The 23,933-nt window shown below is 41.3% G+C and overlaps 1 protein-coding gene across 3 annotated transcripts; it reads left to right on the top strand.

The window, feature by feature from the left end:
• The first annotated feature begins 606 nt into the window (after positions 1-606).
• RAD51C (RAD51 paralog C) lies at positions 607-20,147 on the top strand. 3 transcript variants are annotated; one of them, XM_037372092.1, is made up of 10 exons: positions 607-759; positions 2,081-2,339; positions 2,594-2,760; positions 3,765-3,898; positions 6,657-6,788; positions 9,089-9,155; positions 13,561-13,621; positions 14,244-14,305; positions 16,226-16,286; positions 19,834-20,147. In XM_037372092.1, the coding sequence occupies exons 1-10, from the start codon at positions 642-644 to the stop codon at positions 19,880-19,882; spliced, it is 1,110 nt and encodes a 369-aa protein (XP_037227989.1). In that variant the 5' UTR covers positions 607-641; the 3' UTR covers positions 19,883-20,147. The 3 variants fall into 3 exon arrangements, with proteins under 3 accessions (XP_037227989.1, XP_037227991.1, XP_037227998.1); XM_037372094.1 differs by lacking the exon at positions 14,244-14,305; XM_037372101.1 differs by lacking the exons at positions 14,244-14,305; positions 16,226-16,286.
• The last annotated feature ends 3,786 nt before the right edge of the window (positions 20,148-23,933 follow it).

Here is a 23,933-nt window from a genome sequence, read left to right as displayed (position 1 = left end):
GCCGTTTCCTCCAGATGAATCCCAAGATGGAATGTGAAATCAGCCTCTCTCTGCCTTAACTGCACCCTCTGAGGAAAGGCCTGCCCATAAATAAGATAAGCTGATGTGGGATTGTTAGTGGGCAAAGCCTGGCCAACAGAAAACATGGTCCCAAGGAGGAAAAGGGAGAGGTGACAACGGACATGACAGGTGCATCCCTTGGAGCCTGCCAGGCACACAGGCCTCTCTGACCAAAGACAGGACAAAGCCACCACTGTTGTGGGGTCAGGGCTGCTCAGGCCCAGCAGCCTTGCAGCTGTTTCTGCCCTCCTTCCCACAATTTACAGCCATAGCCTGAGGCTGCAGCCACCTCAGTCCCCCTGCTACCGTTACTTCAGCCCCCTCAGCTGCTGTTACCTCAGCCACCTCAAGCCTTCTCAGCTGCCGTTACCTCAGCTGCCTCGGCTACCTCAAGCCACCTCAGCTACCTCCTCAGCTGCCGTTACCTCAGCGCCGACGCCTCCCTAACGGCCACGGCACGCGCTCGCGCCCCAGATGGCCTCGCGGCTCCGCTCGCGGCGCATGCGCCACCGGCCGTTGGCGCCTCAGCCCGCGGGCGGGGCGGGGCCTGTCGCGGCCTATCGGCGCGGCCCGCCGGCGCCATGCAGCGCGATGTGGGCAGCCTCCCCCTGGCCCCTGCGCTGCGCGCCAGGCTCATCGCTGCCGGCTTCCAGACGGCGCAGGAGCTGCTGGAGACCGGCCCCTGCGGGCTGAGCAAAGGTATCGGCGGGCGGGACGGGCGGGACGGGCGGCCCCTCTCCCCGCGGCCCCCCTCCCCACCGCCTGCCCCAACCCTCTCCTTTCCGCGCAAGGGCCGTAGCGGCTCGTTTGTGGGGTTTCAGCGGGGTTTCAGCGGGATTTCGCTTATTTGTGGGGGTGGTGCAGGTGGGACGCCTGGGCCGTGCTCTGCGCAGCTCCCCGAGGAAATCTCACCGAGACCTGGAGGAATGGGGAAAGTAAATGTTTACTGACCTTCACGTGTGCCTAAGCAAAAAAAACCAGCCACAAACAAATAAAAAAACCAACCCCAAACCGGTTCTGATAAAAGATCCTTCTTACACTGTGATACGTTTAAATCAGATACAGAAAAAGAAGAGTATTCTGTCTCATTCCTCTTCTTTCCCCAGCTGCACATGCTTTGAATAAACAACTTCTATGAATTCAGAAAGTTACTTTTCCCAAGAAGCTAAAACAGGGTTTGCACAGCCCTTGTAAGAAGCGTGTTGTAACCCTCCCCGGTGAGGGCGGCGATGAGCTGGCCCGGGGTGCCCATCGCTGGGAGGGCTCAGGACCAGGCTGGATGGGGCTGGGAGCAGCCTGGGCTGCTGGGAGGTGACACCCCCCCCATGGCAGGGGGGCTGGAACTACGTGATCTTGAAGGTCCCTTCCAACCCAAACCATTCTATGATTTTCATTAACAGTAGTTTTATTATCTATAATAATAATGTGGGGTGATAGTTTTGCCTTGAAGATAAAAGTGAAGTAGCTGGATCCTGACAGATGTGTGTGTATAAAGATAGGCACACAGATATTTGCAGGTATCTCATCTCTTTTACTAGGTTTGTGTTTTACATCTAGAAATGATTTATAAGGTGCTCAGCCCTGGAATACCCTGAGAATTCAGAGTACCGTCAGTAGAGGTGTCACTCACTAGTCCGCAGTCTGATTTCTTTTATGGGACCTTATTTGCTTCAGGTGAAACTAATATGATAGCACATGCAGTGCAGAATAGGTGAATTGCTCTGCCAGATCTCGTCCATGTCTATGAACAACAGTTCTGATACTTTTATTTGCAGATAGCTTACTGTCACCTGAATTCTAAACACGGGGCATCATTGCTCTGAGTTTGAAAATCACATCATTAGTTCCAGAGATGTTAGCAAGCTGTATAACGATGTGCACGGCTATACAAAAAGGATTAATTTGTGTTACACTGCATAATGATCAGGTTCTGTCAAACAAGTTTCATTATCTCTTCGTACTTTAAATAAATCACTGTTTATAAAAATAAGGTGGCGTTTCATGGTTTTGACTTTTCTAGAAATTGGAATCTCCAAAGAAGAGGCACTGGAAGCATTACAGGTTGTGAGGCAGGAATGTCACGGAGGTGCAGCTGGGACTGCTGGGGGATCAGGTGCCACCAGAAAGTGCACAGCACTGGAACTTCTGGAAGAAGAGCAAGCCCAGGGCTTCATCATCACCTTCTGTTCAGCACTAGACAATATTCTGGGAGGTGGTGTGCAACTAACAAAAATCACTGAGATCTGTGGAGCACCTGGTGTTGGGAAAACACAGCTATGGTATTTTATTTTTAGAATACTTTTGTGCAAATGAGAAACACTTCTGTTTAATTTAACTATGAAAAGAGTTTATTTTTCTTGTTGTCATGACTGCAATCTCTGGTTCTTCTACAGCATTATAAATATAATCATGATAACAGCTGTACTGCTTCCTGTTCCATATATTCCTCAGCAGAAGTGTTACTTCAGGAGAGAGCTGGGAGGGCAGACCTTTGTGATGTATATATTTATCTTTTTTCTGTTTCCCATGGCAGTATGCAGTTGGCAGTAGATGTACAAATCCCGGAATGCTTTGGGGGTGTAGCTGGAGAAGCTGTGTTCATTGATACTGAAGGAAGTTTTATGGTAGAAAGAGTAGCAGATATTGCAGCTGCCTGCGTGCAGCATTGCCAGCTTATTGCTGAAGCTCATCAAGAAGAAGGTACGTTGCTGAGTTGTTTTTTTCTGCCTGGTAGGCTGGGATCTGAGTGAAACAAATGTCTTGTAGGCTTCAGTTTTACAGTTTGAGGGTTTCAGCAGCAGCACTGGCTTAAGGAGTCCTTACTGCCAGCCTCTTATTTCCACCTCTATGTACCATACCCTGAACTGCATCACTATGTGGAGCCATTTGCAGACTGAGCTGATCTACTTGAGGAACAATTCTTTTTCTACGTGATGATTTGTGGGTTTTGGCTTTTTCCTCCTTTTTTCTTTTCTTTTCTTTTCTTTTCTATTTTTTAAGCCCTTTAATGATCAAATTTACAGCAAAACCCAAACACAACTCTGTCAGCAAAACTGAAGGATAATGTGCTACAGCACGGGGACAGGAAGAGCAGCTGGGGAAGGAGAAGAGGAATGGCAGAATTCTTAAGGCAATGTTGCTACTGAAGCCCTGTATTGTAAAACTAGCTGGAATTGAGATCCTTCAGAAGGTCAATATAGCCAGACTGCATTTAATGAAGAGTTTTATGCTGTAAGTTATCAGTGTTGGATATACTGACACAACTCTTACGTTACTTTTAGAGCATTTTATGCAGCAGACTTGTATTTGAACTGAGGTAAAGGGACACCATATTTAATGAGCTACTGCCTGTACATTAAACAATGGATGATTAATAGTCACCATTGTCCTCTGGTGATGTCTGGCTTGAAAATGATTTACTGGAAAAGTTATTTTTTCAGAAACAAGTTTTTCATTTTTTGAGCACTCCCTTGGAGGCTCCGGTGTATCTATGTGCAAATGCTGAGATAGCATCTGCTCGCCACCTTCTTGACTTTCATGCCAGATGGAAGGTACATTTCCCACACTCTTTACCTTGACTGTTTCTGTTTCAGGGGGTTTTGTTGTTGCTATATGTGGAGGGTATAGTCTGGTAGAATGATGAAAGTAGCAATATGTTCATACAGACTTCTGACTCATTTACGCATCTATTTATTTGTTCTCAGATCATCTAAAAGCTTTGGAGATGTTCTCTCTTGAAAGTATCCTTTCTCACATATATTACTTCCGTTGCCGTGACTACATAGAACTGCTTGCACAGGTCTACCTCCTCCCAGACTTTCTTTCAGAGCATTCAAAGGTAAGGGTTATTGCAGACATCAGAAGATACCACTCATCTTCACACTATAGATTTTCAGGGATGTTCATCTGTTATAGTAAGAGTAACATGAGTAACACCTTGGTACCTCATCAGCTTGGCAATAATATACAGAGTACAAATGTAAAGCTTGCTTGCTTGTTTGCGTTTTCATTCCCATCCCAGTTACTCTTGAAAGTAATTTGCTTTTGCTACCACTGCTGCCATCATCCTGAATCTCCACTTCGAAGTGAGGATGCTGGATCTGCGTTGCCGCATGTTGCATTTCTGTGAGTGCTGAACTATGAGTCGTCACAAAACTGCTTTACAGAAGAGTCTCTGAGCTGGGCGTGTGTGTGATGAGCATGATGCAGGGGGATCAGAGAGGGTTAGTGCCATTTTTTTTGTCCTAGAAGATCACAGAGGACCAGAAGCATCCTGCATCATCTTGGCGTCCAGAAAGTGACTCTTCTCCTTCTTTCCAGTACATCTTCTGTTGCTACAAGCAACCAGAGCCTGCAGCTTGACTCTTGGGTGGACTACAGCCAAAAAGTTTCCTAGTACCTAGTGTCTTAGTGAAATGCTATTGTAAGGCATATTTTTACCACCTCCCTTCCAGATTTCTAGATTCTGCACAGAAGATCACTCCCGAACAGGATTTGTGGAAGATGACTTGTGCCTTATTCTAATAGAGCACAAATCAACGTTGTTTAGTTAGATTGTCTTTTGCATATAATTTCCATTTTTGGAAGCTGTTATGTTCTTGAAAGCGCAGATGGGAGTCTTACTTTTGCTTAGTGTAGTCTGGTATTTCCCTTTCTCTGCCAGGTACTAACGGTGCCCTGTTGTGTTTGCTCTTGTGGAAAGTACATGGCTTCATTAGCACAGTTACGTTGGGCTGCAGTTCTCTGGTACCATCTGTGCTGATTATCTGTGCTTGGCCTGGAGCCCAAAATACTGAAGGTTGCGGGAGAACCATAAGATCTTCTGGTGATTCCTTGGACAGGCTAAAAGTGACTTGACAGATTGCTCATTGCAGTCCAGCTCTCATTAAAATTAGTCTGAACCCTCTGTGCAGACCTGGAACGGAGACTGGGACCACAGGAAACCTCGAGGTTTTAGGGTTTTTTTGAGAGAGACATAGTTGTAGGGAGTGTCATTTGGAACGATGAACTAGTTTGAGATATTGTTAATAATATGAGAAAGACCAATAATATGAAAAAGACTATGTTAGGAAATATTCTTGTCATAATAAACCTAATTCTTTAAGGTCTAGTAGAGGCAAACTGACATGGAGAAAGCATGTGTTACCAAATTTTCTCTATATACATTACTTTTGAATACTTTAAGTCTGTTTAGTATTTTATAACAAGTGCAACTGGGGGAGAATAAACTAAGTTGCATCCTACCTGGACATATTCGTCTGATAAGCAAGTAATATAACTATGTATGCATTCTTTTCTAGCAGAGTCATGTTTATACTGTTAAAATGATGGTTCTTAAAGTCAAAAAATTATGTATGAGGAAGATGTACAGGCTTACAGAACAGAATTTGCAGGAAGAAGGAAAAATGAGAAAACAGAAGAGTATCTTCTTTTAATGCTAACTATTTAATCTTCTTTGTCAAATTAAGGGCTTTTTATTTTTTTCAGTTGGAGGCCCAGGGCCATTTCACAGTGGTGTTTGCTGCAGGCTTGTATGTTCTAGTCACAAAGCTGCTTCCCAGTAATGAGTTAAATCAATAATACAGAAAATTAGTTTTCTTGTGTTGTTTCAAATTTTTTATGTTGTACATTAATGCAAGAACTTGTAGATACCTAGGATTTGAGTGACATCTGAACATGCAGGCACTGTAAGACCATCCATCTCCCTTCTGTATTTCAGACATACCTGGGTCATCAAAATAGCTACAACAAATGAAGTTTGAATAAATCAAAATCCAAGACTAATGTTTATATAGTGTCTTGAGGGTGATGAGCCAGCAGCAGCATTGTGCTCTAGCTTCGGCTAATGATTGCTACAAAAGTAATAATTCAGCAAAGCAAACATCTTCAGGCAAGACAGATCCTCGGCTCCATTGTGTAGTGTCTGGAATACCTTTAAGCATCTGTTAAAATCCGTGTTTCTAAGATGTGAGCCTTAGAATCAGATGAGTTATCGTAACAGTGACCAGAGACAGCATGTATTCTAATTTTGGTTTGGGTTTATTTTTTGAGGGAGAAGGTGAAATAAATTAGTGTTCATGGAAAGTTAATTGAGGTACAATTCTGATGTTTAACGATTTTTTTTCTTTTCTCCAGCTTCTCCTCTGCAAGGCTTTAAGTCTAGCTTTGTTATTTTGTATTCTGTACCAGGTGCTGCAGAGAAGTCAGCTAGCTGTGAGCGAGGTCTGAAACTGGAAACAGTCGGAAGGGCAGCTCTCTGCTGAGTTAACTAATGGGAGAGCTTAGTGCAGCATTTTGTTTAACCTAGTGCAGCTATGATCTGAGCTATTATCTATGCATAATGCAGTATTGCACTTAGCAAGTGCACTAGTGTGTTTGGCGCTTGAGGCTCTTTACCCTGCACTCTTGTGGAGTGCTGATTGTCTCTGAGATATGTGGACCATAGGTGTTACGCTGTCACACACATCTGAGTATGAAATAAAGATTGTCATCACCTTATGTAAAACATTCCAGTGCACTTAAAAAGAGGTCTTGCTGATTTTTGTCATTTGTTTGTAGGATAGTAATGGTAGTTTTTCCTTTTCTTCTGCATTTAGGTCCGACTGGTGGTAGTTGATGGCATTGCATTTCCTTTTCGCCATGACTTTGAGGACCTCTCACTTCGAACAAGGCTTTTGAATGGTCTTGCACAACAGCTGATCATCATAGCAAATGATCATAAATCAGCGGTAAGTCTGGGGCAGGTTTAAATCACAAAAGGTGCTACTGTGGAATAAATACATTACAAAGAATTAAGCAAATGTGATTTATGGTAGCCTGTAAATAGCAAAATAAAACTGCAAGAATGTCCTCTACATTCATGCTTGCCAGTTTGGTTAGTAAATATAGATGAATCACACAGGCAAAACTGTTAGGTGGAAACTTCCTAGACTTGCCAAAGTAAGTCAAATTTGCATTAAAAGCATCCTGTGGAACTAAATTAAATGGTAGCATATCAATTTGTCATGCTGTTTCACATTGTCTTCTTGAATGATGTGGTTGGACAAGGAATGCTCCTTTGGTGACTTACCTACAAAGCACATGCATTAGAACACATCAGAGTATTTAGCAGTTCCAGCATAACTTTCCACTCTTCGTGTAAAAATAAACTATGGTCTTAGCAGAGGAACTGTTCTTAGGGAGGAAAACCACTTTATCAGCTGGTTTGGCTTGCTCCTCTGGCATCCACAGAAACCCATGGCTTCCTTCCTGGGCATTGTTTCTACGTCATTTACGCCAATGTGGAGGCCAGCAGGTCTGGAGCCGCGTAGCCAGCAGATGGCACTCAGAAGCTACATCTGTTCCAGAAGTTGTTTTGGCAGGTCTTTTACAGCACAGAGAAGCATTGTTCAGGAATTAGAGCTTAGACAGGCTCAAAATGGTGCTCGTGCGTGTAACTGTTTCCAGGTGACTTGCAACCTTGTCATCCACGGCTCTTTTGTGCAATTGGCTTTTGTTCCGAACTGCTAAAAATAAGCCTCCCCTTGTGCTTCCTCAGATAGCTGCAGGAGGGGAAAGAGCAGAGCTCTGCATTCCGTCTGGGTTAGGAGATTGTGCTTGCTGCTGAAAGTGTACCCTCTCTGTCACCCTGATGTGAATTATGAAGCTTCTTCCCGCTGGTGTGGGTACCAAGGGAGACGAATGTTATATGACTGCTTGACTTGCAAAACCTCCAGTTTACAGCATGCTTTCACTGGTAAATTGGGTACCCGGTGACCTTGAACAGGAGCAGTTGTCATTGTACAGTCTTTTCTTTCTTTGGTCAAGGGAAACATGTATAACTTATTTCTGTTGAACAAGTGAGTAGTTTCGTACAAACGCTTGCTAAATGAACACTTGCTAAAGATGTGATCAGTCACAGAGCTTCAGAAATTAGTTAGCTCAGAGTGGCCCTCTTGTTAGTTTTTTAGTTAGCTCCATGTAGCTTGCAAGCAGTCTAAATTCAGCGTGCATGCCAGAGATTGCTTGTCGGGCAGCAAAGCTGGGCAGTCTGAATGCTCTAATACGGTAGGAAGGAAGTTCCTTTGGTTTCTAAAGCTGAATGGGTTGGGTTGTGCTAGGACACCCAGAGCAGCTCTTCTCCAGCAGTGAGATGGGGAGCCTATTTTGGGCTGTTATAATCCATATATGATGAGTTACTTCTCTGAAATACACCATACGTGTCTTGGGGCTTTCAGCTATGTAAATGTTTTGGGGTGCGCCCCGTGTGCTCGGTGGAATTGCTTGCTGTAGCACACTTTTCTGACTATTCAAGCAAGAATCGTACAAGTGTGTCAAACAATGAAAACCCCTAGGGTTTAAGATAGGTACAATTTTTTATTTTACATTTTTATTGAACTTTGCAATTAATATTCCTGGCTCTTTTCTGTCTCACCCACCCCCACTTCTACCAGGGATCTAACCTAGACTGTCTGTGAACCTCCTACAAGTGATTCGTGCTGCAAAAACACTCCCCCGCTCTGTCTGTTCACTTTCATTCTGCTTTGTATTGTACCCACTTGCACATTTTTAGACTACAAGGTGCAGAAACTCTGTTAATCAGTAGGCTTATGCATGTTTTGAGCAGCACCACCCAGTTCGTTTATGCCAATAACTGAAAGGTATCTCTTTATAGAGGGCTACTGCAAGTCACATGCATCTAAATACAGATCCAAACAGTATTTAGTACAAATACAGTAGAATATACCATTTGTGTAGTTTGCATCCCTTGGGAAGGGAGAAATTTAGGTTTATTTAAATTCTTGAATAAAAGAAACCTCCCTGCCATACAAACTGAGAACCTTGCATAATGTATTTTCTTATTTTCTTGTAGCTATTGAGAAAAGGTGAGGTATCTTTACAGTTTCTTCTCGTTAACATGGAAGCTTCATTACCCCTGACTAACTGTATTGGTAAAAGCTTTTTGAAAAAAAAAACAACTCTCTTCCTTTGTTGTATACCTCTTTTTCTGGAGATTTTCTTGATTGTGTGTTTCCGTTTCCTCTTTTAGGTAGTTTTGACAAACCAAATGACGACAAGGATTGGACAAAGCCAGTCCACATTGGTACCTGCTTTAGGTAGGTGTTTAGCTTGTGAGTTGAAAAATGAGTTAATCTGCAAATACATGACCTCCTTTCTTTTGGCACCATGTACAAAGAAATGAAATAGTTTCCTGAATTTCTGCAGTGTAGCAGAATCCATGGTGAAAATACTAGACCCATCTGGAACTGCTAGCATTGTGGAACTCTACAGGAGTGCTTATCTATGTCAGCCTTGTGATTATAAATAGCAACTATCAAATTTTGTTCTAAAATCAAACATGGTGTGCAGATTAGAATCCTGGTTAGATTTTCGAAAAGGGATTACAGATATTTTTAAATGTCATGATATGTTCAGATTACAGAAACACAGACTGAGAGTGCCGGATTATTTTGTTTTCCTTTTTAAACCAAAATTTTTAATACTAAACTTGATATTAGATCTGTCAGTATTCCTTAAGATGACAGAATCACCCTTTATGGGGAAGCACTAGGTACTAAGAACTCTCTGAGTAACTAGGTTTTTAGATGTGCAGCTAATGTATTGCAGCCTTCCCCTGAGGATCTTGGGCTGTGGAGTTACCTCTATTCCTGCTGTAGCTGTGTCAGCTAAGGAGGCCACTACCTCTGCTGGAGGTCACTGCCGCATCTTACATGCTGGCTGAGCTGTATATGTGATTGTCTCCCAATCCATTTCTGCCAAAAATGAGCCAGGTAAGCTTGAGCTATTTAAATACTAAGTAAACCTTTGATAAATCAAGTAATTTAGACTGAAATTGGCTGGTGAATGATCCTACAAAAAATGCAGGGGTGGACCTGGGAGCAGTAAACTTCTAGCAGGAATGTGGAGATGAACAGGTTAAAGCACTAACTAAAGAACACAGCTTAATGGTTGCACACCTCAAACTATGCTGCAATTTCCTAAATTCCCTGAGAATCATTCACTGCCTCTCCAAAACAGTTTCAATTGTTTATTCTGCCATTACGCTTGAACACCTTCCATTAATTATTTGCAAAGGTGTTTCTTACTTACTGCATAGCTGCAGCTCTCTACCCATTGCTCCCTACAGTTATGGTGTAGAGGGAAGTTCTATATGGGATCCTCAACTACAGTCTGCCCATAGTGAGTTCAAGTATTCTTTACAGGCTGCTCAATTTTGCCCTGTAATGAGCAGAGTACCTCATACAGACTCTTGTGCTGCGGTCACAGGGGAAAATAGAACAGCTCTTCTGAACTAGAGATTCTGACAAATTAAGAAAAAGCTCAGAATTTAAATCTTATTTTGGGTTGTAACTTTGTATTATTTTATGATGCAGTTAAAGGGCACAAATTCTCTGCCCACATACTCAAGTTTCTGTGAGCTAAGTAATGATTCCCTTGTTCTGGAGGAGTGGGAGAAGGGGACAGTACAGAGGCAAAGATGGTCTCAGTGTCTGTACAGGCATTGAAGCATTTGGCACAGATGTAAGATAAAAAGAACAAATACAGACCCCTCCTTCAAGAATGTAAAAAATGTGGAATTTTGAGCTGTGTGTGCAGATAAAGACCCAGCTTCCAGTATCTGACCCTTTTTGCCTCCTGTTCTCCGATGTATTATTTTTGGCAGCCTTTCTGGCTACAAACTCAATTAAAGCTAATAGAGTCTGTCTTTTTTCAATAGCCAGTGTTGTTTGGGAGTTGTTGTGTTTATTGAGTCATAGGGAGAGTAAAGAATGTGAAGACATCCAGAGTAGATTTCAGAGCGGTACAAAGCTGTTTTCGTTTCGATGTGAATTTATTCCATAGATTTGGTGCAAGTATTGAGCTGGTGGATTACAAGGTGATTTTTATGACCCGCTCTGAAGGGATGCTATTTCAGCAGTTGTAAAAGCTAAAGAACCTCCTGCTTCTCCATGGTTGATTGTAGCCAAAGGAACTATTGAGGGAGGGGTCAGCAGCAAAACCCCAAGTAAAATCAGTCCTAATTTTTCCTCTAAATAGTTTTGTTTTTTTTTTTTCACCCATTGATTGGTAAGCCTTAGAGACAGTCTTTTCTAAGATTTCACAAGAGCATTACTCTCTAAATTTACTGAGCTTCCTAGCAGAAGGAAAGGTCCTAATTGGGGGGAAGCACAGATCATAGAATTATAGAATACTTTGGGTTGGAAGGGACCTTCAAGGTCATCTAGTTCCAACCTCCCTGCCATGGGCAGGGGATGCAGGTACATATTCCCCTAGACCAGGCTGCTCAAAGCCCCATCCAGCCTAGCCTTGAACACTTCCAGGGATGGGGCATCCACAGATTCTCTAGGCAACCTGTTCCAGTGTCTCATCACCCTCACAACAGAGAATGTCTATGTAATATTTAATCTAAATATACTGTCTTTCAGTTTAAAACCATTACACCTTGACCTATCTTTACATGCCCTTGTAAAAAGTCCCTCTCCAGCTTTTCAGTAAGCCCCTTTAGGTACTGGAAGGTCGCTGTAAGGTCTCCCCAGAGCCTTCTCTTTTCCAGGCTGAACAACTGCAACTCACTCAGCCTGTCTTCATAGGAGAGGTGCTCCAGCCCTCTGATCATCTTCGTGACCTCCTCTGAACTCACCCCAACAAGTCCATGTCCTCCTTATGGTAGGGGCCCCAGAACTGGCTACAGTACTGCAGGGGGGTGTCTACCAAAGTGGACTAGAGAGGGGGAATCACCTCCCTTGACCTGCTGGCCATGCTGCATGGAATGCAGCCCAGGGTATGGTTGGCTTTCTGGGCTGCAAGCGCATTGTCAAGCCATGTAGAGCTTTTCATCCACCAACACCCCCCAGTCCTCCTCCCAATCCCAACGGGTTGCTCCCAATCCATTCTCTGCCCAGCCTGTATTGATAATGGGGGTTGCCCTGACTCAGGTGCAGGACCTTGCACTTGGCCTTGTTGAACTTCATGAGCTTCGATCAGGCCCATCTCTCAAGCCTATCAGGGTCCCCCTGGATGGCATCCCTTCCCTCCAGTGTGGTGACAATGCACAGCTTGGTATTGTCAGCAAACTTGCTGAGGGTGCGCTTGATCCCACTGTCCATGTCGCCAACAAAGATGTTGAACGGCGCTGGTCCCAGTATGGACCCCTGAGGAACGCCACTCATCACGGGTCTCCACTTGGACTTTGAGTCATTGACCACAGTTCTTTATCCACAATTGGATAAGCCAATTCCTTATCCACTGAGTGGTGGGATGTTGCAAGGTATTACGTCAAAAGCTTTATGAAGGGCACAGCTTTCTTTCCCACTAGTGAGTTAAGCTGGGTGTTCCTAGACATTTCCACTGGATATATTTAGAAAGAAGGTCAAATATTTCTGAGTTAAACTCAGTTAAACTGGCTGTAGATGAATATCTCATTTTACAGTAGCATTTTTCTCTCATACTCAATATAGTTGGGAACATTCTAGCGTGGAATTTGTACCCATTGTAAAATGTGTTTTGATCTCTGACTTGGAACTGTATCTGGTAGCCAAAATCTTTAATCTCAACTTAGATACAGTGGAGCAAGGTCTGGCAAGATGCCTAGAGGATCTAGGTCTTCATTACAGTTGAATCGGGTTTTTTTTTCTTTTCTGTGCTACAGTGAATACCAGAGCATATGGGGCATGTGGGGCTGGTGAGCTGATGGAGACCAGGGACTGATGCAGAAGTTACAGGGCTGTGGGCAGGTGAATAGGAGAGGCTTGCAGCACTTCACCAAAGTGACCGTTTTAAAATGCAATCCATCTTTGGACTACTGACTGTCTCCTGGGATAAACAGAGGAAAACACCCAATAAAACTTTATAAATTGACTGAGCTTGTGGTCAGGTGTGAACTGAAACAGTAGGACTGTTTCCCTTACAATAGGATAACAATCCAAACTTTCCTCTCTCTTTCCACTATGCACCCCTGCCCCTTGCTTTTGGTTATGTTCTTTTGCATTTTGCTGTCAAAAGCAGAAGACTGCTTCAGGGGCCCTTAATACTTTAATAATCATTGACTTTCTCTCAAAGCTTTTATCCCATAGGGAGTGATGTTTGCTTGTAATTATGCCTGAGAGACAGAATATCGCAATTTTGAAGTAGGATTTAGACATACTAGACTTCAGTAGTATTTAGAAAAATCTTTTCTTCATGCTGCCCATTTTCAAGATTGTCTAGTACTTGTCCTGTATTAGGTGTATATAAAATCTTCCTACAGATATGGAAGTATTGCATCAAACTTCCTATAAACCACACTGTGAATACAGAGGTTATTCCTTATCTCAGTATATTTGATAAACTAGTTGAGAGATCCTTGCACATATGAAAAAGATGTGATTCATTACTGCAAGAAAGGTATATATGTCTTAATCACGGGGATTTTTGGAAGACTGGTCTAATTTCAGTTCAGTTTACTGCTGCTGCTGCTGTTAGAGGAGATAAATAAATGGCCTGTCATTTTGTGTCACTCAGGAGAAAGCTGGGGACATGCTGCTACTGTCCGTTTAATCTTTCACTGGGACAACAGTCAGAGGTAAGTGAGAATGTCGCCCAGTAAGGTACATGACAAGTGTGACATCTGAGAATCTTTTCCAGGCTGGCCCTACCTAGTGGCCAGGCAGGGATTTGAATTTGACTTCTGGCCTTGGTCTGACATGTTCTAGGCTACCATGGCTCAAAGAGAGCCTTCCACTTCAGCCGAAGACATTCTGGGCTGAACTGTCATGCTCCTCCTCCTCACCATGGTCAGCTTGCTGCAGTGCTGTACTCTTTCTGACAAGATGCCATGGCTCATCAAAATATAACATCCTAATGGCAGTTGTTCAGACACAAGAATTTAGGATCTGGTGGCTAAGCAGATTTTTTTTTTTTGCTATTTGCATTTTGTAAGCCGGGAGCAGAATTTCTTTGCTTCAGCCTTTTAAGCCCCAGTCATTACAAAGCCAAAGGTGCCAAAGAGGCTTTCCACCTAGATAGTGGTTCTCAAGTGGATGGACAGACTGTAGGCCTACTGACCCCTGAGCCTTCGTGGGCTGCCATTGGACCTTGTTGCTTTTGAATGTAGCAGGATGGTTCTGCAAAACCGGACAGTTATGCACATAGCAAGTTACAGTGACCTGCAGAGATGCAGAATTCTGCATTTACTCCCAATGCAGAGCCGGCCTATGGAGGATGATTTTAGAAGCCCAAAAGAATGAAGACAACCCTTCTAGAAACAGTAAGAAATTCTGTTGCAATGACATCTTTTCTGGGTTTTGGTTCTTTTTTCCCCTCTTCACTATATTGCAAGCTCACTTCTTTTTCCTGATCAGTATAATTTGTCTTGTATGTAGTATCTCAATGCAGCAACTCCAGATTAAGAAGCTGTGCTTTAGTTCCCTAATCTTCTGCAAACAGTGAACAAAAATGCTACTGGAATGTTGTTGTGCATAGTTTTCCTTGTTAAACTTGAAAGAGAAATAGAGAAATGTGGTGACACTTTCTCGTGGAGTTTTGTTTTTAAAATTCTAAGTTTGAAGGCAATGCAGAATGATTACAGCAGGCTGTTTAATTTGGAATTAAATTAACATCACTGATTAGTTAACAGCCTTTATAAGATAGAAGTTGCATCAACATAATGATTGCAGAGTGAACAAAAGTTAATTTTATATATCAGAAAAGCTTTTTTCTTATGCAACACAGCTAGGAAGGTTGTAAATACAGATTCCAGAAAGCAAGCCAAAGATAGACAAATATGTTTTATTTGCTGTTCTAAATGTGCAGCTAATATGGAGTGGGGCCTGCAGAAACAGCAATTCCAATTCCAACGGCCTATCTGTAAAAAACAGAAATAGCTAGGTTCTGTTGCATTTTTACACAAACTACCTGTACCTGATGATCCATCATGGTTTTGTTGTTCTTGTTTTTATATTAGTTTTATTGAGGCACAAAGGTGTGAGAATCACCATTTGAGAATCCATTTGCCTTTTTTTTTTTTTTAATTGTGCTTTGACCAAATATGATACCTGTCTTTTTCTTTCTCTCTACTACTGAAAATGTCAGAGCTTAATTACAAGGGTTCTCATTGCTGTGAAGAAAGATCCTGTTGAGTCAGAGGCATGCAGCAGAGCTCCAGCTAAGCACTTGTAAAAGCATGGCTTCTGCAGCTTCAGATTTAGGCTTTTTTGTCAAGTATAACCCACCACTTAAATGTTCTGAGGAATTCCCTGTGTAGCTAATATGAAGTGGCAGTGTTCCTCAAGCTGTAATTACGTGCTCTCTAATAGAATGGCACCTCAGAGAGGTGAAAAAAACCCACCCAAAGTAATTAATGGGACCTTTGGCAGGGCGTCTTGATACAAAGAATAGAACATTTTCTATATCGGCTTTACATAAATGTAAGTTTTGGGGAGGTGGCCATGGTGCACGCTAGCAGCCCTGGGACTAATTGAAAAAACCCTTGCTTTTGAGATGCTTGGCAATGTTCTGTCTATATTATGCAAGCATCTATTGGGCTAGGTGCTGTATAAGCACAAATCAAGATGCATCACTTAGAGTCTAAATGCACAAAATCAAGGAAGTGTTAGAGGAGAAATACAAGGGAAACTGTTTTCTCAAGGTTATGCTGTATGTCAGTGGCAAGGTTGGGCTTAGAAATAGAACATCTTATTCTCATTCTCCATTCACTAGGTTATATTGACAGGCTTGTGAAATCTCTAGAAAAAACCTCCCTAGAAGTATTTGAATTCTTGAGGGTATCTTCCAGCTTTGAGAGGTCAATGAACAAATGATTGCTTAAGGGAGTAGGAAAGAGTTATGCTCAAAACCTTTTTTGTTTGCATTTTAAGAAAGTGGTGTTTGGAATTAATTCATAGTGAATATTGTTCCAAAAATGTGATCAAATACTGTGATGAAACAAGGTTAATGAATCAGTCACTCTTTTTAGTAGGTCTGCATTGTATTTAAGCTAACAGGTCATGTAAGGATGGAAATTGAGCATCCACAGTTTAAATGACCTATATGAAAACACTTACATAAAAATTCCACTGGTCACCTACCCCCTGATTGTGGGAAAACTTGGGTTTGGTCATTTGTTTACCTAGAATGTTTTTTTTAATTGTATTCACTAATCATAATTATCTGGTTTTTGTTTAACCAGGTTGGCAACGTTATACAAATCACCGAGTCAGAAGGAGTCAACCATACCATATCACATTACAGTTAGTATTTCTTTTGGGATGGAGGTACAGAGATGGGAGCAAATTGTTAGCTGTAAAGAAATTTTCAGACACAGAGACAAATCTGAGAATGATGTTTGCTTTCTTAGTGTTGCCTTTCACTTGCCTTCTGGAGGTAACTGGTAAACTGGGATGTCTCCAGGTTCATGAATATTTGGCATGAATATTTTCTCTTCAGAAAAATGACCCAGCATTTTAGTCCTGATAGAATTAAAACATTTTGATTTCCAGATCAAATTTACAGGCAGCTGTCCCCATCTGTTCTTGTGCTAGTATGACTTACTTATCTGCCCTTGACATTAACTTTTGGCCCAAGTGCAATTACGGAGAACAATGGTGTATCTCTGAGTCTTCATTTTGGGAGACTTGAATAAGCCAAGCTGTTTCTCCCTTGTCAGGTATGTTATTGTTTCCTTAGTGGCTCTTCTCTGCATCTGCTCCAGTTGAATTTATCTTCTTAGGACAAGGATGACCAGAATCGTACATGGTATTCCAGAGTTCTCACCAGTGCTTTGTACCAGACATATTTCATAAAACCTAGGCTGTATTTATCTCTTTCTTAGCTCCCATCCTACTGGTGACCCTATATATATACAGATTTTTCTCTTCTGTTACTGTCATATGAAGAGCTTCCAGTTAAATCCTCTGATTATTTTCTTTTGTGGAGTGCTTAGATACATATTAATGAGAAAACATACTGTCTAAGCTGTATTTAGGTTTAAAAAAACCTCACCACTCCACTCTTACATCTTCAAATGTCAGATACATAGGTACCTGCCATAGCTATTTGCTATGTGTCCTCATGGAAACATGTTGCCATAGCATTTCCTGCAGATTTTAATGCTGCTATAAGATGAGATCTTCAAACTATTGAACAGATAATTTTTTTACTCCTGAGTGTATTCACCTGGACAGAAGAAATACTGTGCGCACACACACACACGCACACATATATTTTCTTAGTTCTGTAAAGACTGGAAGGATAAGTGAGGTTATATTCCAAGGTTGTTTGGATCATGTGATGTGAGTGTGCAGCCCTTTTCTCTCCAGCTGACAAACAGATGGATTTTATCTTGCCTTTTCCTTTCAGTTTTATATGCATTATAAAACAGCTATGCTGTCTTCTGTGTGAATGCACACAATCTTGAAATACAGTTGTAAGTGTATCCTAATCAAAGATTAGTTAGAATTTAAGATTATCCCTGCGTTTTCCCTTAATCCTGTTGAGCTGCTTCAGCAGATGGTTTCTCTAAGTAAAAAATGTATTATCCCTGGTTTTTTCATGAAATTCAGGTCTGATGGTAACAGTCTGCTGTTATCATTTCTCATTCCAATCTCTGTAGTTAAACTGGAAGATGTAAATACGTGTTCAACGTTTCCAAATCTAATCTAGCACATTTATGTATAACCAGCATTAAAAAAAAGATAGTTAAAAAAATAATAAATTCCTCAAGCCTAGATCCTCAAAGATGTTTAGATTTACACAAATTAGATACTTTGGTACCATTGACAAACTGGCTGTTCAGTGCCTGTAAGCTGATGGAGAAGCGTGTAACAGTGACCAAGCTCAAGTTCTTTTTTCATCTGTGTCCTTTCCAGCATACTGGCAAGTTGGTCGCCACTGAGCAAGTGTGGAAGTTGTGGAACATTTATCAAATGAAGTAGAGTTTCTTTCACAGGTTGATAAGGATTCATTCTTAAATGCAGAGTATAGAAATGTAAATTGATTTATGCACAAGGGAGTAAGTAGATCATCTGATTCACCTAAATTTCCCCAGTAATGTGACCTGATTATTAGGACGTGAAAGACTGAAACCCAGGACCTGTATTCTGAGCAGGAATTGTCAGTGTTTCCCTGAACTGTGGAGGGTCTGCTAGACTGGTAATGAGAATACCACTCAAGTAATAAAGCCATCTACCTTTGTCAGTCTTGATGCAGTCTGTAGATGCCAAAAGTTAAAGAACAATTCAAAAGGACCAAGGACTATTTGAGCTTTGTAGGTCCTTGGTTACGTTAGACATGTGCTCATCATCTAAAAACCACTGATAAGCTTCACAAATACACACAAATGTCTTGTAATTTTGAGGCGCTGTGCCCAGAAGGTACATGCCTTTAAATACAAAACATCCATACTAAGCAGCCTGCTTTATCATGTTCTGGCCTTTATAACCATTGGAATGCTTTCACTGGGAATCTAGCATGCTGGATTAAGTGGATTCTTGGCTACAGCTCCACCTTTGTGCCTAAGGGAAATGGCAGAGATTAGACGCAAGCAGCAGTGAAACATTAAACTTGAAGATTCCCCATTACGCTATTTAGAATAACACTTGAGTTGCTTATAATAGCAGAGGGACTGCACAAATTCTGCCCTTGTGGCACCTCTTGCCGTTTGTTCCTTTAAAAACATAGCAGGCTGTGCATTTAGAAATAGAAATACAGGGATGGGAGTCTTAAGCAAAACATTTTGATTAGGTTTTGTTTTGTTTTGGATTGATCTCGGTGTGGGGGACAGTGGCATTTTAGAAAAGTCATGTCTGATAGGAACTCCACCTGCTTTTTCACACTGCACCAACCTAAAATGTCAGCTTTCCTGAAATGCTTTCATCCCCACATTGTCTCTACCTGAGCATTCAGGATCCCCAAAGCAATTTATTTTCTGATTAACCCCTTTCCATCTCTCAAGTCTGCACTGCAGTGAGAGTCTTCATTGAGCTGTCAGCAGTGCTCCCTGCACAGCACTTGTCTGGAGATGGGAAGACAGTTGCAGGCTTCGCATAACATCTCAGTATTGCCATCTGCACTGATGACATGTTTAACTAACTGATTTTCCAGATCTTGCGTCCTTTAAAATCTTTTAAAATCATTAAATTGTGAGCTACAGTAACAGAAAATACGAATGGTACTAAGCCAAATACATCACTTAATGCTGCTACTCAGGAGAGAGCTTACAGTTTCCACTTCTACATTTAGTTTTTGGCAGTTAAAGGTTCTCATCCCATTGTGTCCCATAAATTACTATGCTGGGACAGTCTTTGCAGTCTAGAGACTGATGCAGATATGCTGTTCTCTTACAATGTCTCATTGAACAAAAATATCCTAGGTTTTAGAAATTCAGTTTGTTTCTGAAAATGACTGAGGCAATTAATCCAGTCATCTCCTTGCTTCTGCGGGAGCTTGAATAAGGGCTGAAGGATTTGGCTTTTAATTTATTTAAACAGGCAACATAAGTTAATTTACAGAGAAGCAGTGCTTCATAGCCATAGGGGTTATTAGTGGTAAAATGAAAAAGATGGCCTTGTTGGTGAATCTAAAATATCTCCAAAAAATAAAATGAGGAGACACATTTATTAGTTGGCATGTGTGTTGAAAAGCTTGCAGTTCTGAGCTTAGCCTGGTCTATAAACGTTCTGTGGCTGCTCGTCTAAAATAAATGACAGCATCATACCTTATTCTGATCTTCTGGGAACTCGTTACTCATGCTTTATATCCACAGAAGAGTTACCACATGATTTTGCTTATATCTTACAGTCTCATGGCTTCCGAGATGTGCAGCCTCCAGCTGTCACTCAGAATGTAGAAGGTACTGAAATGAACCCTCGCAAACGGCCACGGAGAGAAGAGGAAATGTAATAGTGATTCAAAAGTTGAATGTTAAAAAACGTGTGCGGCAGGAGACCGATTGCATAGTGAACATACAACCAAAAGTAGCCTGAGGGACTCAAATTCCTGCTCTGGACTTTATTTTAACATTAAAACTGCAATATGCAAATTTGTGTGGCAGGAAATTCCTTTGTGTATGGCATGATTTTACTTTTATAATAAATCTATGTTTTCTATAACAAGAGGCTTCAGCTTTCTTTTTTTTTGGGGGGGGGGTGGGGGGTGCTGGAGAATACAACTACTTCGTTGGGTAAAAAAGCAATGAAATGTGAGCATCTGTTTATTACAGTACACTTAATGACACAGGTCTTGATCACCCATCTGGTTTTGTGTGTATCTGAATTTTAACAAGGTTTCATGCAGCAGCCTGCTTCCATGCCTCAGACCAGGGCAGAAGGCAACTGCCAGTGGATGCTTTAAGATAAGTACATGCTTAAATGATATGCCAGATTGGGGCATTAGCCCTTACCTGCCGCAAAGCCCTTGATCAAGGACAATCAAAGCACTGTTTTGAACTTCTCATTTATCTCATAGTGGCAACAACAGAGATGAAAGACCACATCTGAAAGAGAAAAGATTTAATCCACCGTGGTAATTTTATGTTCCTGTCTTAGTAAGTAAGGATCTTTTACCATCAGTCAAGCTTGATCCAAACTGCTGCATGAATAGCCCTTAGCCCCCACGTTCCTTTACAAAAGCATTTGGAATGAGGTTTCTGTAATCGGGATCGGTTTTGTTCATGGCTTTAATAAAGAGGAAACCCAGGCTTCTTAGACACCACCAATATGTGAGCAGCTCCAGAATCTAAACCAAGTGAAAAAATGAAGGTACACTGAAAATACAGCAGGATTTTGTCCTCTTGTCATTAAGAGAAAACAAATCAATAAGACTATTAGAGGAGAAGAAAGGTACTGCAGTACAAAACAGTAATTACTTCAATTACGAGAAGTGTTTGTATACATGCACACATATGACCCCTTTCTGGCCTGATAATGTGGTTGATATTGTTATAGCTGAGGAAACTCAGCTAGCAGGCTAAATGGAGAATTCAAGTTGTGGGAGTCACTATCTTTAATTTTTAATTCAATAACCCTAAACTGACTTTGCCTTGAGACAATTCAGTGCTGAATCTGAGTCACAAAACCTCTCTATTCAAAAAGCTGCAAAAAAAGTGGCAGTGATTTTTGGATTATTAAAATGTTTAGATATAAATTACATAATAAAATATTAAAAGGAAAAGTGTTCAATTGCCATGCAGCAAACTGGGCTGTGTCAAAATTTAAAAACGGTGAGTCAGGGAGAAGCTCTCAAGCCAGCATGACACAGAGGAAGAAAGGCAGTGGGATTTGTGACTCAGACAAACATTTCAATGCAGGAGACACAGGCAAACAAAAGGATCCTACCCCATGTGATGTCAGCAAGCAAATGCTCCATTTGGGAATAATAGCTTCCTACGTATTGCAATGTAAGAGGAGGCAGGAGCTAGCACAGTACACATGCCTATGTAGCCACAAGGAAAACCATCCATTAAGAATGTTGTAGCAATATTTAAGAAGCACTGCTGGTTACTTAGATAGCTGCTATCTAACATGTTTGATATTTATGGAAAAATCCATTTCTTTCAATTTATTGTGTTCTGATTTAATATCCTCAACATGTTCTTACATGTGCGAGGAGAGTAAAGGCATGTCTCCAATATACTATTAATTTCAGCTGACTCTGGTTTTTTATTTTGTTTGTAGTAGAGTAGCATCCAGAAGCCCCAGCTGAGATGCTGATCCTGTTATACCAAGATAAATTGTTTTGGCTGAGTAAATGTTAGATCTTCCAGTATTCCAGGCGTCATTATCAAAATAAAAAATTGCATAGTTACTGGTTAACAGTGGGAGTTACAAAACATCCAGAGGAAACACTGGAGGCTCTCTATACAGAGTTGTTGGTTTTTTGGTGGGTTTTTTTTGTTTGGTTGGTGGGGTTTTTTGGTTGTTTTTTGGGTTTTTTTTTGTTTTTTATATTGAAACTATTATAAAAATCAGCTCTGCAGACCAGAACTAGAGAGAAGGATCTGTCGGTGGAGACAAAATTAGATTAAATGAGCCAGATTTCATTCTCATCTGCTGGAGACAAGGAAGCTGTTCCAGGCTTAGAATTGTGTATAAAGAAAGAATTTGACCGTTCCCTCACCAATAAATCTTCCATGGCAAGTTGATATTTTCTCACATGTGCCTGGAATTCTCTTGCATTTCACAGCATCAGTGCACAACAGGGAGCAGCATGAGAGAATTTCATGACTGCAGAAAAAGTTAAGATTCTAACTAGCCAATGTCATGGCACTGAATCAAAAACATAACAGGTTGGTTGATAAGCTGCTTAAGTCCCAGTTTTGTGAAAGACAAGAGCTTTAACTATCATGCTGAGTTTAGAATTATTCCATTTTGTAGGGATGACATTTACTTGTGGTGTAGGAACCTACTTCGTCACCACAACAAGAACACAGTATCTACCACGGAGCTTGGCAACAGGAAAACATTGTGGTCACAGTATAATTCTTCTCAAACCCAGAATCCTGCTTTGAAACTCTTTAGTTTGGACAGGGAAAATAACAATTTATTTCTTCCTGATTTTATGTGTTCTGCACCTTTTCCATTATGACACACTAAGAAGCCAACTAGCTTCCAACCAGAATAAATTTAAGAAAACATGGAGAAGATATAGATTAACTGAAGGTAAGAAAGTGTAGCCAAGGCTCAGGCTACTCAATCACATGGTCTCGTATTGAAGTCAAATACAAACTGATTGACTTAACATGGAAGGAGAATCAGCTGCTAACCTGAATGTTGAATACAGTCCTGAGAAAAGTACATTTAAAATGTAACATTTGTTTTTCTGTTGAATTTCAGTTACTGTTCCTTTAGTTATTTTGGGAGGACTAAACTTAGATTTATTCTAAAGTATTTCATGGACAAATGACAAAGGTGAAATCCTTACTGCCTGCCTTTTTAACTTCACCCTTTTTCTGAACAAAAGGTAAGTCACTTGGAAGGACAAGTCATTGTGTTCCAGCTTCCCAGAAGAGATTGTCTTTACCACGCTTGGGATCATAATTATTTTAAAAGGCACATTAAGTCATATTATACTGTTTTAACACATGCTAATTCTATATGAAATATATTTGATTTAGTTTTGGAGTATGGTTTGATGCTTTCTTGTCCTAAGACAGAGTACTTGAGAGAAATTGAATAAATAGAGCACTTACATTGCAGTAACACAAATATTACAACAGAGTACATAAGGGAAATAATACTTCTTTTTACAGGATGAGAATCAGAGAAGTTAACATGTGATTCCCAAACCAGTCCAAGCACAATGGCCCTGCTAAAAGTATGTGCACAGGAGCCTGTCTGTAGGGGAATGTGAGCCACCGGCTGCTGGAGCTGGCAGTGCCTTAGGGCTGCCGAGCAGCCTGCCCAGCCCTCCTCCGCACCAGTTCTCCCTGCGACTTGAGGAACCAGTACCAGCTGCTACCTGCTCCTGGGCTTCCCCTCTCCCTGGCTCCCCAGGCCGCACACTCAATGTCTTGTGGCTTCTAGCCATAGTCATTTTGGATGATTAGGGTCAGGAGAGTTGGCTTCCCTTGGCTACTGCAAGATTTCTGCATTAATGTTCTATACTGGAGAATGAACTCACCGGGAACTGGCCCCCTTCCCAGTACTGAATTTCACCCACAAATGCACCCACTGTTAAACTGTAAGCTACTGTCTTCCTCCCTACAAGCTAGAAATATTCGTACAATATGCACTGTCTACTTATTAGTCTTAAGCTCTACACAGCTTTAACTCTATCTATAGAAATAGTAAACGATACTAAAAGCAATAGTTCAATCACTATACAAGGAGTAAAAATGTTAAGATTATAAGTTGAAAGGACACATAGAAAAGTATGCATTTTACTAAGTCATTCTTCAAGAA

Source organism: Falco rusticolus, chromosome 1 (genome assembly GCF_015220075.1).
Source record: "Falco rusticolus isolate bFalRus1 chromosome 1, bFalRus1.pri, whole genome shotgun sequence".
Taxonomy (NCBI): domain Eukaryota; kingdom Metazoa; phylum Chordata; class Aves; order Falconiformes; family Falconidae; genus Falco; species Falco rusticolus.
This window is presented reverse-complemented; position numbering and strand designations above follow the sequence as displayed.